General features: G+C 43.3%; 1 protein-coding gene across 2 annotated transcripts in view; it reads right to left on the minus strand.

Moving 5' to 3' along the window:
• Nucleotides 1-5,512: 5,512 nt before the first annotated feature.
• LOC147612992 (uncharacterized) overlaps nt 5,513-14,895 on the minus strand; it is a 34,056-nt gene continuing 24,673 nt past the window's right edge. For both annotated transcript variants that reach the window (XM_086782299.1, XM_086782298.1), the window contains exons 9-12: nt 7,426-7,658; nt 6,459-6,537; nt 6,151-6,291; nt 5,513-6,016 (exon numbers count right to left, since the gene is read on the minus strand). In XM_086782299.1, coding sequence (XP_086638425.1) covers nt 5,741-6,016; nt 6,151-6,291; nt 6,459-6,537; nt 7,426-7,658 — 729 coding nt within the window. In that variant the 3' untranslated portion in view covers nt 5,513-5,740. The remainder of the gene's footprint in view (nt 6,017-6,150; nt 6,292-6,458; nt 6,538-7,425; nt 7,659-14,895) is intronic.

The following is a 14,895-nucleotide window of genomic DNA, read 5'->3' on the forward strand; positions in this document are numbered from 1 at the left end:
ATAATGCAGATCAAGCCAGTGGACAAGTATAACTGCATCCCCCTCCACAAAATAGCCCATGTACATGAAGAGAAAGAGGATGATTGGGCGTGGTACCTACATAAGGAGATGGAGCAGTATCTCAAATCCCATCAGTCAAAGGTTTTCAACCCTTACCTCGTCACAAAGATTCTCAGCCACCCATGCAGGTGCCATTCTGATACCACAGGTGTCGCAAGAAAAAATTGTTAACCCACGAGCCCAGCAGGAGGAGGTGCCGGGACAAGCATAGCTGCAAGCTGAACTGCAAGAAGGGAAAGCGGTCCTAAAATACACCAAGGAGTTGATGAAGGGAGTGGCAAAAGGCGCATAGCAAGGGAAGAAAGACGACACATAGAAACATATGAGAGGTAGCATAAAACAGTTGGAAGTGGAAGCCATGCGCCTGGAGGAAGAAGGGGCAAAAGACATTGCATCATACCAAGCCACCCTAAAGGAACAAGAAACAATTAGATTATCAAAGTAGCTACCCTCCGAAACAGGGGCCCCAACATCTATAATCCAAACACCCCCTTCCAGCCTAGCAGCCTTGGTGTTCAAAAACCTATCACCCTTTAGTTAAAATGGGGGAGCAACAACAACAGGAGGAGTAGACACAACCAAAGGATGGTGAGGGTAAGGAAAGCGAAGACGCAACTTCAACACATCAAAAGCCGCATCAAGAAGAATAAGAGAAGGAAGCTGACAAGCGCAAAAAGGCAAAAAGAAAGTCCCAACCCCAGCAAGCGAAGGAGACTAGAGTTCGAAAGCATCTAGGGAGAAGGGTCATTCTTAGAACATTTAAACATGCCCAAGGATACAGGAACATTTCTCGAAGAGAGCATGGAAGGCATGGACCAACTACAATTTTAGGAAACAAACAGCACAGCACAGCTTCTACCAGCACAGATATATGGTCACAAGAACAACGAGTGTGGTGCTACCACCTCATGACCATGCATTTGCTAGATGACCAACATGCAGAATTGTGGAAGTAGGTCAAAGATAGAACAAACCAAGTGCAAGCTCTAAAAGCTCAGTTAGTTGTAGCGGAAGCCACCCACAAAGAAGTCATTATTACAAGTTTAAAGACTAATGAGGACCAAGAAGCAAGGCTAACAACATTGGAGGAGCATAACACGTTGCTAAGCAAGACAATAGTCAGAAAAACCAAGGAGAATGAGGATCTCAACACTCAAGTAGAATAAGCTAAGGAACAACTTTAGAAGGAGGTGGCGCACAACAAAGAGAAAGAAGAGCAACACACATGACAGCTAAGGGATGCACATGCCACATTCCAAGCCAAAGAAGAGGGGCACACCAATAAAATCAATGAGCTTAAAGAAGAAAAAGCTAGCTCTGAATAGAAGGTGGCTAGCCTCCAAACAGAACGTGAACAACTCAACAAAGCACACGTAAAAAAGTTAAGAAACCTCAATGAGGCTATCAGTGCTGCCTAGACAAAGGAAATGGGGCAGATGTTGGTAAGCCACCAACGAGTTCTCAAGCATGTTAACCAACAACTCAACAATAGCCAAACATTGACAAAGCACACACAGAAAAGCTAAGAAACCTAAATGAGGCTATCAATGCCCAGAGAAAGGAAATGGGGCAGATGTTGGTAAGCCACCAACAAGTTCTTGAGCATGTCAACCACCAGCAACCCAACATCAGCCAAACATTGGCACAGGATCCCCTACAGCAATTCGAGGAGACTCAAGCGCAAGCGACCACCCATAGGATTGCCAAAGAAGAAGCCGAAAGAAGATACATAGAACTAGCAGAGCTGCTTGGGAAATACGCGAAGCGACGACAATTTCCACATTACTCAACGAATAAAGATACTAGAATCCAGGAACTTGAGCAACAGCTAGCCCTCCAAGTACGCCCTCAAAGGAGTGAACAAACCAACGAGATACGTTAGCTAGCCCTCCAAGCACACCCTCAAAGGAGTGAACAAACCGACGAGATACGTCAACTCATCGAGCGATAGAGATAGGTTATTTGCCAGTGACTCCTCGGGCCCCTCCTCAAACACTTACCTTGTTTTTATCTACACTAACACTCTCTCTTCTTCAATATGAAATTAATCTAACAGAAGACCTCAGTTTAGGAGATTTAACCCTCATACATCAAAATACGGAGAGGGACGCTGATCCTACATTAGTAATGGGAATATTAAGGAGTGATGTAATTCTTACTAACCCAGCTGACATCTTCTTTTTCTAATTACACCCCATAGTAATGCGTAACTTTTAACAATTTAATACTTCAATGGACAATTAATGGATAGTAGCGTGATGCCTTAAGTAATCTTTCAAGTGGTCGCGTGATAGTGCGTAAAATTTCAAAATGTCCATTCTTAAAAAAGTACCAATTTACCCAATGCTTATCACATATATGCTTAATATATATTCTTTTCTATCTTTATCTTTGACATAAGAAAATTTTAAAAATTAAAAAAAGAAAAAAGAGCAAGAGAAATAAGGATTAAAAAATTTACCAACTCAACTATAATTGAGGTTTCTAACATAGAACCAAAGAAGCTATCAAATGATGAGGCATAACTCAATGTCAACTTCAAATTTCTTGAGCTAAGTGTGATAATCTAATTAGGTGGTAGTGATATTGCTAATGAAGCATTACTAAATAATCTTCATGATTTAATAACAAAAGAATATCTTGCTGGTAATTGCGTATTGGAAAGAGGAGGTACAGTTTTTTATCTTTCCTATCAAATGGTAATTAGAATTTAGGCAAAATCAATTATTGTAGTCAATAAACTCATCAAATGGTAATTAGAATTCAGGCAAAATCAATTATTGTAGTCAATAAGCTCATCAAATGGTAATTAGAATTCAAGCAAAATCAATTATTATAGTCAATAAACTCAAGTATCTTGGATGGAATAAGAAGAATCTTATTAGTCGAATTGTAATGTGTAGAGATTAGGCAAAAAAAAATACACATATTTCATGGTATGATAGGTTATTGTATGAAAGATCTAGATAAGCTTCATTATAAAAATGTGTCACATAATATTAGTGCAGAATATATTTCTAATTTACATATAATATGATGTGGATGATCTCAAGAACAAAGTTTGTCTCACTCCAACAAACATTTTTGATAGAGTATTGATGTTTTGGAAGTTCTATTTAAAGCATCCTTTAGACAATAATTTTTGCATAACCATTTATAAAATGATCAAGACATGAAAGTACTACCCATCTTCTAATTGGATAACACCATATCAAGGAAGAGAAATGAAGCTCCAAAAAGTTAACGCTCTATGGAGGACTAGTATATCTATCTAACACAATGATGAAAGATATCTCTGATATTTTTATTAACAAACAAAATTTCGATACTTCTCATCCAAGATAAGACTGGTTCATGAACAAATGAAAAAGTAATGAGAATGAAGTTGATGATTTGAGGTATGTCTTTAATATAGATGAAACAATAAAGAATGTATACAAGTCAAATAAGCAAATAATTAAAATAATGAAGAAAGAGCAAACACATGCCTGGTAAAGAGAGAGTGAAAGATAACAACATTACTATAGATAGTGAAGGTGATGATAGTGACAATGAAGAGTACATCCACAAGCTAGAATATATTTCTTTGTGCAAAAAAAAAACGCCTACTGGTATTGTAGTCATATGAAAGTGCAATAAATGACACTTCTAATATGTTTCTATGAATTTTGAATCCATGAAAATTTTTGTCAACACAAATTAAAAATATGTATGGTTTATTTTTTGTCTTCCTCTTTCTAAATTGAAAGAGATTCTTTTTTTTCAAAAAGGAGTCATTTAGGCTTTAATATAGGCAGAGCTAGGATCGTATGAAAATAAAATGCTCTCTATTAGGCTTAATATATAAGCACAGCTAGAATCATATGAGAATAAAGTGCTTGGACTCCATTGCAAGAATCGGCCATGTTGCAAGATGGCTGTTGCTTTGTGCCTTCTGCTTGCTAATCGCCTCCAACATAATTCCCAATCAATGGTTGAGAACAGCTACATAATCACTCACTGTCAAGTCATAGGAATCACAAGCATAATATTTATCCTTGTTGTAGGGCTATAGCGAGCTAGATGGAGGTTGACGCATAGCCCCTGTGTCTAAGGTGATCCACTCTTTTCAACAATTTCATTGGAATTTGCAGCATCACAGTTTTTCTCCTCTGGCATATTGTAGTCCACAACCATACATTATTCACTAATCATTCTTTCAATACAATTGCCACCAAGAGGCTTATCACCTGGTGGCCTACATCCAGAGGCAGCCTCATAGCCTTGCCTTCCTGCGCACAAGCCGGCTCACCTCCCCACATGTCTTTCTTTTGAGAATTCTTCACAAAAATCCTTAACCCATTGCAATGAGTAGAATTTTGAATCAAGACAATGTACAAGGAGGCCGTGATGGAGAGCGCGCATGTGCATCACATACCGATGACATCTCACCATCATCTACACATAAAACAGGAATTCATAGCTTGTACCTAGCTTTCACAATTGATTTCAGTTTAACAAAAAACTGCTAAAAACTCCCACCTACACACAAGTTCTTGTACATCACCTCCCCCCATGTCTTTCTTTTGAGAGTATTCATGTTCACAAAAAAACTTGGCCCATTGCAATGAGTAAAATTTTGAGTCGAGACAATGTTCAAGGAGACCATGATGGAGAGTGTGCATATACCAATGACATCTCACCATCATCTACACATAAAACAGGAATTCATAACTTGCACCTAGCTTTCACAATTAATTTCAGTTTACAAAATAGATGTTAAAAACTCCAACCTACACATGAAGTTCTTGTAGTTGAATATTTTGTCACAAAAACAGAGGGTGTTGTTTGCAAGTTACATGTACTCATAAGACTAATACATCTTCATGGAAGGCAAAGTTAGTTGTGCTTAAACTCTAGATGTGACATGAAAGAATAGACTCTTGTATCATTGTAGCGCTACCCTTTCCTTCACCTTTGTATCCACTTTTAGTATGGAAACTCTGAGTAAGCCGCAGATAATAGACATAATAGACACCTCAAATCTAAGCATTGCTCAACAGCAAAAAGGGTTTCAGGGAAAAATGTCTTAATAGGTGCATGAGGCTTTAGATTTGAGGGCTACTCTAGAATACACCAAGGCTTTAGGCTTAACCGTGTACATACTTCAAACATATACTCCCATGGAAATCGTTACTAAGAATCTTTTCTTTCATTTTATTTGAAAAAGAGCCCATATTCTGTCGTGTGGTAATGCAAGTCATTATAAGAACAATTTGCAACTTTGGATCAACTACAACATGCACACGCACTGTCACACGTGCTCAAACCTACCCAAGCACATGCTCACACACACGATCGGATGTATCCCAGTGCTATAAAATAATGCCTAGTCACATGTTTCCTAGGATGCAAACTTGTAATACCCACATACCCACCTTGGACCAAAGCAGCTCAGTTTGCAAAATTTGACTTCACAGCAGAAAATGAATGGAATCTTGCATTGGATGGTGATGTTTTACAAATGTTCCACATCCATGGAAGAACACGTTCCTGGATCTAAACCCGGGCCGAAAAGCTAACTCAGTTTTGATTGTTAGCTTATTCTTTCAAAAGACATACCTCCAATGGCAAGACTGCAGCACTGTATTCCAAAAAAGGCTTGATGATTTCCACAAACACATCTGGCATAAAAAATATGCTACATTTCACTCCAGTAAAATTCAGTGTTTCTACCCTTGTTTCTACCAGATTTGGAGGCACTTGTTGACGCACGTGTACCTCTGCGAGAGTAAGTGTCTCGCTGTGCCGCATCTGGCCCACTCTGCCAACGCTGATACTGAGAAGTGTACCCATTCCAGGGATCTCCATGATCACGCTGCCGCCGACCAGTTTTCTCACGTGGAGAGCATTGATCCTCTGTGGTGGCATTCTTTGCCCTTGACTTGTGGTGCTCCTCTACATCATAATTAAGCCGCTGGGGGAAGTTCAACAAACCACATTTTGAAATGTCACCACACAGACGAGCTAACATCAAAGCAGAAAACAACGGCCTTGAGCGCAGCCTTCCAAGACTTTTAGACATTTGATTCAATCAGATAAAACACTAACCTTGGTTGGATCTGACAGAATCCCATATGCTTCGCCTATCAATTTAAACAACCTTTCAGCATCCCTACGAACCTCATCACCAACTTCCTTCCATAAGCTTCCATCATCTCCATTCTCACCCCGCACTAAGAATTGACCCGCCTGGACAACAACTCAATGTAAGGCCACATAAAGAGAGAGAGAGAGAGAGAGTTATGAACATCTAGAAGACCACACCAAGGTCTGAGACAATGGTAGTCCATCATCATACATCCATCATGCACACTGGCATATAAACACCACGAGGGGGAAAGGAAAGGAAGGCATGCCTTGTCAGGGTGGTGCTTGAGAGCTGCCTTGCGATATGCCTTTTTGATATCATTGGCAGAGCATGAAACATCCAACCCCCTGCAAGACAACCAACAAAACCCAAGTCAAATTTAATATATATACTGCATTCTTAATCCTAACTTGGAAAAAAAACATTTTGGCATGGAGAAAGTAGTACAGCCATCATACATTAGCATGTAAACGGAATCCCAGATCTTATGCTCCTTATCACCGTCCATGTTGCTTTTGATATCAGCAAATGGGTAGTCTGATTACTAAGTTGACTTCAAATCCTGCTTATAATGCTACATGGGCCAATGGTAGGACTAGAGCCATAAATAAATATGAAAGAGGTCCTTTTGTGTGCTAAATGATGCTATCCTACACGAAAAAAGTAATAATTCAAATGGAGACCCTATTTTCCGAGCTGCCCAAACTGTTCCTTTGGCCTTGAACCAGAACCCAAGCAAAGCCAAGCCCACAGAAAGGATTTCTAGTTAGGGATAGGGTTTAACAAAAGAATCAGTTCACGTTGTGAGCCCTAGATCACAACATGGCAAAGAGGCTATGACAGTATGGCAGGATGACCAGAAAGGGCGACATCAAGAGCACAACCTTCTAGGACTGCGAAGGCGGAAACGAAAAGGCAAGGTTATGGAAGAACGTTACAATCTTTATCACAACTTGTATTCTCATCCTACATTAGCTAATTCATGAATGCAAAACCACATAATTTTCACCAAGTCACCTAAGAAAAAAAATGCAGTTTACATACTACCAATTTTACCCATTTGAGCACCTATGGTTATCCGAAACTTATGGAGCTCTCCAGATACTTCCATTGAGACACATTCCTTCAACACCACACCCCTCTCCCCAAAACACACACACACACACACACACATACACAAAAACACGTTCTCGTAGACCACGTTTATCCTAATGACAAAGTTGACGAGAGCTTACAAAATTAGATAATGATCCACCATATGGCCCTTCTTCACCTCAATGTTTGCTTGTTCTAGTCTATCGCGAGCTTGCCTTAGGTCTTGTACATTTCTAGATCCAACCCTTGTTGATTGAGGGTTTTTTGAATGTGATTCTTGACCTTCTAAAAGTGTAATGAGCCTTCTCAAATCATTGCCCGTTTGTCCATAGTCTCGAACCAATTCATGTAATGTGGCTCTCCGAGATATCGCCTGCATATTATGCAGATGAGCCTCTCTCTCTCTCTCTCTCTCTCTCATACACACACACACACACACATCGGGATTGAGGATAGCCACTTGAAACGCTCATGGCTTTGCAAAGACTTCCACATGGAAAGACATCATCTTCTACACAGAGATGCAAGAAAATACGACTTACACATTCACACAAACAACAAGATCTTCCACAAGACAAAGAATTTAATGCAAAACAATACTGAATTAATATTGCAAACTGAATTACAAACTGATGGCTTATGCCCACCTTTGCGCTCTGGCAAGGAGCTTTGATGGCGATCTAGGTAGACTTTGAAACAAAGGACGTCATGCACTAGCAAGGGCGCACAACGCAATGAAGATAGATCTGAACTAATGATCTCAATATGTGACATAGGAGGCTCCCAATCATTTCTACATATAATATATAGCACCTTGGGTTGGTCATATCTTAGGTCGGCGACCCTACGACCAGCTAGATGGACTGAACCAACCACATCACCTAAATCGAATAATATAAGACTAAACATATAACCATAGGTCTCGCTGCAGTTTCCAGGCCCATCCAAGGTTGTCTAAGTGCCTATTCAGACCCCACAGCCTGAGAACTAGGTGTCCCCCAGAAGATCTCCTTCTACCCTTGGATGCGCACTTAAATGCATCCTACTTGACATGGTGCCAAGTCTACGTAAGTTGTCTCCTAACCATCTGGCCATCTATGGCTAACCTTAGTGTCTAACCTAGGCATTGTCGGGCATCCGAGCATACTCAAAACACAACAGCTACTCCTCATAAAAAGGAGGGCTTACAAGATAGAGCAACCCGTTACCTGCATAGTAAAAATGACAGAGGATGGAGCATTGATTCCCCCCCCCCCCAAAAAAAAAAAAACTGTCCACTCGTAGGTAAACTACTTCATATCCGCACAATTCTCCATTGTTGAAGAATGGACCAGCTCAACCTCTCCATCCATGACCAGCTTGAGCACAAAGTGATAAATGTGCTAGTGCAAGCATGGAACACAGAGCAATTGCCATGATACTTTGGTTGGCACACAATAACTCTCTTGGCTGCTCATGTGCAACTTGTCAGAATGCGCAGCGGAAAAAAAACACACGTAGGAGATGCAACACCATCGAGCACCACGAACATCCCCAACGGGCATTGCAGCATCCCTCCACCGGGCTCCCATCTCCCGGTGAGCTACCTCCCAAAACACCGGTTGGAGGAGATGACTATGACAAGGTGCCACTCAAGCCTATATATGGCTCTTCAGCTTCATATGCTTCCACTTATGGGATAATCCAAGGCACCTTCTAGTCATAGATCACACTCTTGAAATCGCCAACCTTCCAACACCCTCCCTCGATTTGAGCTCCGCAAGCCACCGAGGCGCGAGGGGGTCGCCCAGGACCACACACGCCCGGGCTCTGATACCATGTCAGAATGCGCAACGGAAGACTAACGCATGTAGGAGACGCATCACCATCAAGCACCACGAACACCCCCAACGGGCACTGCAGCATCCCTCCACCGGGCTCCCATCTCCCGGTGAGCTACCTCCCAAAACACCGGCTGGAGAAGATGACTACGACAAGGTGCCACTCTAGCCTGTAAATGGCTCTTCAACTTCCCATGCTTCCACTTATGGGATAATCCAAGGCACCTTCTAGCCATAGATCACACGCTCAAAATCGCCAACCTTCCAACACCTAAATGTGCTAGTGTAAGCATGGAACACAGAGTTTTACACAATTGCCATGATACTTTGGTTGGCACACAATAACTCTCTTGACTGCTCATGTGCAACTTCCATGACCCCAAAATTCTCCTCAACCAAACAGCTTCACATGAAGCAAAGCAAGCTGCCTTGTATGTTAACTGTCATGTGCATCCGTTCATCCCAATGCTCATAGGCATGTATATTCTCATTAGCAAATATATGGGCACATTCAAGGGCAGATTTAGAGCAGATTTTGCAGCCCTACAGGCTCCCGGAAGTGCCCAAGACATAGCCCAATGGTTGGGACACCTTTTGGACATAGTTTGGACACAATATGACTTTTTGGACGATGTTAACAAAGCAAGAGCAATGGAGAGCTTGAATAGAAGTGGGAAGAGCAACACAGTTAACACACAGAGAGTCGGGTTGGCGGAAGGGCTTGTGAGAGAATAATACTAAACGAACTAAAAGAGCCCCTAATACAAAGGACTAATGGGGCCTAACAACCAAGTACCAAGTGTTCCTATAAACTATTTAAATGTGTGTGCTAATAAAACGTCTAATATCCTAGCACAATAACCCCTAACACCTACATACAATTCCACTACTAATGTGAATATCTCCTACAAATCCTCCCGGCGGAAACATATGTGTAGAGAGTAGATCAATCCCCAAAAGGAATCAAGCCCAAAGCTTTGCGACAAGCTTCGAACTTCACACAAGGAAGCGCTTTAGTAAAAAGATCTTCCAGGTTGTCCTATGATGGACAATACCTAATATCACCTGCATGAAGTTTCTCCTACACATAATGATAGTGTACCTCTTATATGCTTGGTCTCTGCGTGGAAATTTGGATTCCACGTAATAGCCATAGCGCTTTGACTAGCTGTAAGTAGGGGAGTAGCACCCTCCTGATGACATGCATACAGGTCATCAAGTAACCTCCTTAGCCATATAAACTCACTCATGGCTGTGAACACTGAAGACTCCTCTGTACTTAGCTTCACATGAAGAAGTGGCCGCTATAGGTGGCTTTTTGCTAAGCCATGTGATGGAAGAATTCCCCACAAAAAGCAAAAACCATTGGTCGATTGTCGCGTATCATAGTTGCTAGCCAAGTCTAAATCACTATAAGCACACAGCTAAAAATCAACCCCCCCCCCTCCCCCCCTAAGAACAATCCATAAGTCTATGTGCCTTGGAGGTATCTAAAAATACACTTGACAGCTTGCCAATGTTTTTCATGGGCTATGCATAAATTTGCTCAACAGGGAAACACCATAAGGTATATCTGTCGTGTTGAACACAAATATATAAGGCATCCCACAGCCTGGCTATACGTAGAACATCAAAAGGCTCATCTGCATCAAAGCTACTGATCTTTACACCTATCTCAACCAGTGTGGCAATAGGCTTGCAATCCTTGATGCAAAACCTTTTCAAAAGCCCCCGAACATACTTTGATTGAGACATAACAATGCCACCATCTTTCTGCATAAATTGTATGCCCAAATAGAAATGTAAACAACCAAAATCACACATCTCAAATGCCTTTTGCAATTCAGTTTTGAAAGCTGAAATTTTAAGTTCATAATATAATCTACATTGAGTTGTGCAATATCATCTCTCTAGAGCATTATTACATACTCTCTCTCTCTCTCGCCAGCCTGTGCTAACCCGAGGCCTGACACCTTCAGTTGGCATCAGAGTCTCAGCTGGTCATCTGCTGTTCCATGTGCTAGTGGTCTGCCCAGGACGATGTCAACTGCCCGCCTGTCAGCAACCAGCCGTCAACTGTTGTGCGATGCAAGCTGCAGCACCCAGCCGCTTTATGCACTTCTTCGAACCTCTGCGCCTCTGCTCCTGTTCGTGCTTCTGTGCGAACACCTGTACCTACATTTGCAATGCTCACGAACTGCCACTCATCATCGCCTTGTTTTGAAGCCCGCCAATGTGGCCTTATTAAGGCTTGAAGGCTTAAGCCTTTGATTTTAAGCCTTATTATTAAGGCTTATGTAATTCATCGCTGCCAGCCTTATTTTTGCGTCACCTGTTAAATCTCTGCCACCCTCTGCCTCTGTGCTACCATGCTCCGTCTGACACCTTCTGCACCCAACTCCACATCATCAGCCCACCTTCAACCCGAGCAATGACTGTACCTGCAATTTGAGGGTTTTCCTTTCAAATCAAGAAAAATCGTCAAATTGGAGTTCATGCAATCACAAAAATTGGGGGTTCTTCAAAAATCAGGTAAAATTCATTTAATTAAAGATCCTGCATAACCAAAAAATTGAGACTTTTCCAATTTTAAAGTAAAATCAGCCTTCAACATCGACATTCAAGGACCTGGTATGCCTAATTTTTGGGCCTTTTCAGAAATCGGCAAAATTAAAGCCTCTACAGTTGCAAACATTTGGGGCTTTCTTGTACTATGGGGAAAATCATCAAATTAAAGCCCATGAAGTCTCTAAAATTTGGGGCTTTTTCCCAAATTGGTAACCTGGAACAAGTTGGAGCTGTTGCATCGACAAAAGTTTGGGATTTTGTCTCTACTGCTCCCAATTTGTGCACTTGTAGGTCCTCTGCCTTGGCTCCTGAGACCTAAAAAGATAACCCGAGTGTCCATCGCTTGGAAACGCCGCCGAAAGAGGATCTTCACTCTAGTAAGAGGGGAAGTTTGTTGACTCCAAATATTCAATTTTCCCTGTTTTCCTTTGTGTGATTGTCAAGGGTCCTCTGCCCAGGATGTCCCCCAAGAAAGATTTGTAGTAAATGTCTATTAGTGTTCATGAGTTTTGTACCACTTAGTGATATAAAAGGCTCCGTATTTTTTCCACTTTATCCCAGTTAAGAGCCACGGGGTGATTAAGTGCTCGCCTCACTGCCTCGGTTTTACCCTTATAGGAGAGACTACCATGGCACAAGAGGTGGAGACAGGGAGTCTAGCTCTGAGGCAGGGTGGATGGGGTAGGTGGTAGCATCTCCTTTGCGTTAGGGTCTCACCACCTTGCTCTAAAGGGGGGTTTGTTGGGTATTTCGGAGCTCGCATCTGTGTCCATCTTCTATGTGTACCCGCTTGTGTTCGTGTGTGAACTACCCCAAAAGAACTATGTGTATGTGTGTGTGACCTTGTTCATATGTATGTGTATGTGAATACCTGCCTAGGTGTGGACACACCCTTATATCTGGATAAGATAAGTGTGCCATGTGGCATTAATCCATTGTAGCGTGTAATTTGATTAAGTCAAAAGATAAGGCTTGCAACCTATAAAAGCATGTACGTGGTGTACTTCAAATGAATATAATCTACATTGAGTTATGCAATATCATCTCTATAGAGCATTGTTACTCTCTCTCTCTCTCTCTCTCTCTCTCTCTCTCTCTCTCTCATCATCACAGAGAGGCACCCATGACGGGGCACGACCTATGAGACACACCTGAGATTTGCAGTGTGGAACTGCAATGGGGCGATGAGGACAGATGTGGGGATGTTTGAGGAGACTTTCAGAGGCAGAGACATTGTACTTTATACGGACACACCAGGCCTCGGGCACACACTTACCAGAGGTCAGAGGCTACATGTGGGAGTCCACTTGCCGCCCTCGGGCAAGGTCACGTGGAGGTACTAGAGGATCTGGAGGGGTTGCTGTCCTTTACAGGGAGGAGCTACAGCATGTAGTGCAGGTCACGAGGAGAGATGAGGAGGCCAGGTTCATTTGGATCCGCATACATACTGATCGGCCACGTGATATTTATGTTGCCATATGCTACTTCGCGTCCAAAGGCTCCACCTACGCCAACCATGTAGAGGGCGAGTCACCATACCTCCCACTTTATGAGGATGTCATGCACTATTCTAGCATTGGGGATGTACTTTTGGCAGGTGACTTCAACGCGCGTACGAAACAGCATCAGGTGCCCTTTTTTGAGAGTGATGAGCCCATGTACAGAGATCTAGCACCAGAGGAGTTGGGACTTGACAAGACTTCCCAGGACAAGGAGGATTCAGATTATGGAGATCATCTGCTGGAGCTAGGAGGAGCACACAGATTGGCCATACTCAATGGCCTCGTTCGATGGCCAGGTTCAAGAGCCTTAAGCATGCACACAGCAAGCGGCCGAGAGCACGCTCCACAACAGATAGACCCGGTGCGAGTACAATGGACTACTTGCTGGGACCATTATCTCTCATACTGGACATACAATCTTTTATAGTCTCACCTCGCCCCATTGCTGTAGCTGCCGATCATGCATACCTTTCCTTCAGCATTGCATGCCGCTTTGATCCGATGCCACCACCGAGCGGCCCCCATAGACACCCCCGATACCACTTCACCAGAGAGACGGCATCCGGCTACGCCGACCACTTGTACAGTGCTCTGCAGGACATGGACCCACATGTACCGCTGGAGGACTTCATGACACAGTTCACCTCGACACTCCACACGTCAGCTGCCATGTACTTCCCTCACACTCGGCCATTTGTCACACCTCCGAGCAAGAATGTCCCACAGAAAGGCTGGTATGATGATAAGTGCCAGGAAACCCGTGCTTGCCTCATCAGAGAGGAAGCACAAGGGATCTGTACACATCGCCAGGCACGTGTGATCTTTCGCCACCTCGTGCGGAGAAAGAAGCGAGCCTACATGGCGAAGTTGGAGCATGAGTTGTACCATCTTTTCTTGGGACAGGACACCAAGGAGGCGTGGCGAGTTTTCCAGACACCCAGAGCCCAGGCCCTAGACACCTATTACATCACCGGAGACATGGCATGCTTATGCTACCTCGCTCTACCAGATACCCGGACAGCCACCTCTCCCCCGACCACCAGAGAGCCGACTCAACTCCTCCACCTTCTTCTCTGTCGGCATGATCCCCGCGACACCATTAACCGGTTGCAGAATGGCCGAGCCCACCTGTTCAATCGGGCCCTTTGCGAAGCTTTCCCTGCCAGTTGGCCAGCGAATACTATAGTACCGATCCTGAAAGCGGGTGATCCTACGGTTCCGAGTAACTATAGGACCATCATGGTTGGCCACGTGCTAGCCAAGCTCTATGGATCGGTACTAGAGCATGAATTGAGCAAATGGGCAGAGACACATCAACATCGGGCACATGGACAAGCGGGGTTTAGGAGGGGATACTCTACCCTGGATCACATCTTCACGCTTCGGGCCATCATCGAGGAGGGCAGAGCTCATGGGAGGAGAGTATATTGTTGCTTTGTGGATTTCCACAAGGCCTTTGACACAGTACCACGAGGGAGGTCGATGCAGAGGCTACAGGACATGGGGGTGCCCGTTGAGATGAGATGGGGAGTCTTAGCATTGTATGAGTCAGTCAGAGGCCGGGTCTGGGCTCCGGGAGGGATGTCAAAGAAGATCACCAGTACTATTGAGGTGAAGCGGGGTTGCCTGCTATCACCCACACTCTTCGGGCTATACATTGATGAGATCTCCGACTACATTGTATATGAAGCTGCGCTTGGAAGACCATTCCAGTCGCTAT

The sequence above is a fragment of the Cibotium barometz genome, chromosome 44, assembly GCF_041138505.1.
Source record: "Cibotium barometz isolate CiBa-2024 chromosome 44, ASM4113850v1, whole genome shotgun sequence".
Lineage (NCBI taxonomy): Eukaryota > Viridiplantae > Streptophyta > Polypodiopsida > Cyatheales > Cibotiaceae > Cibotium > Cibotium barometz.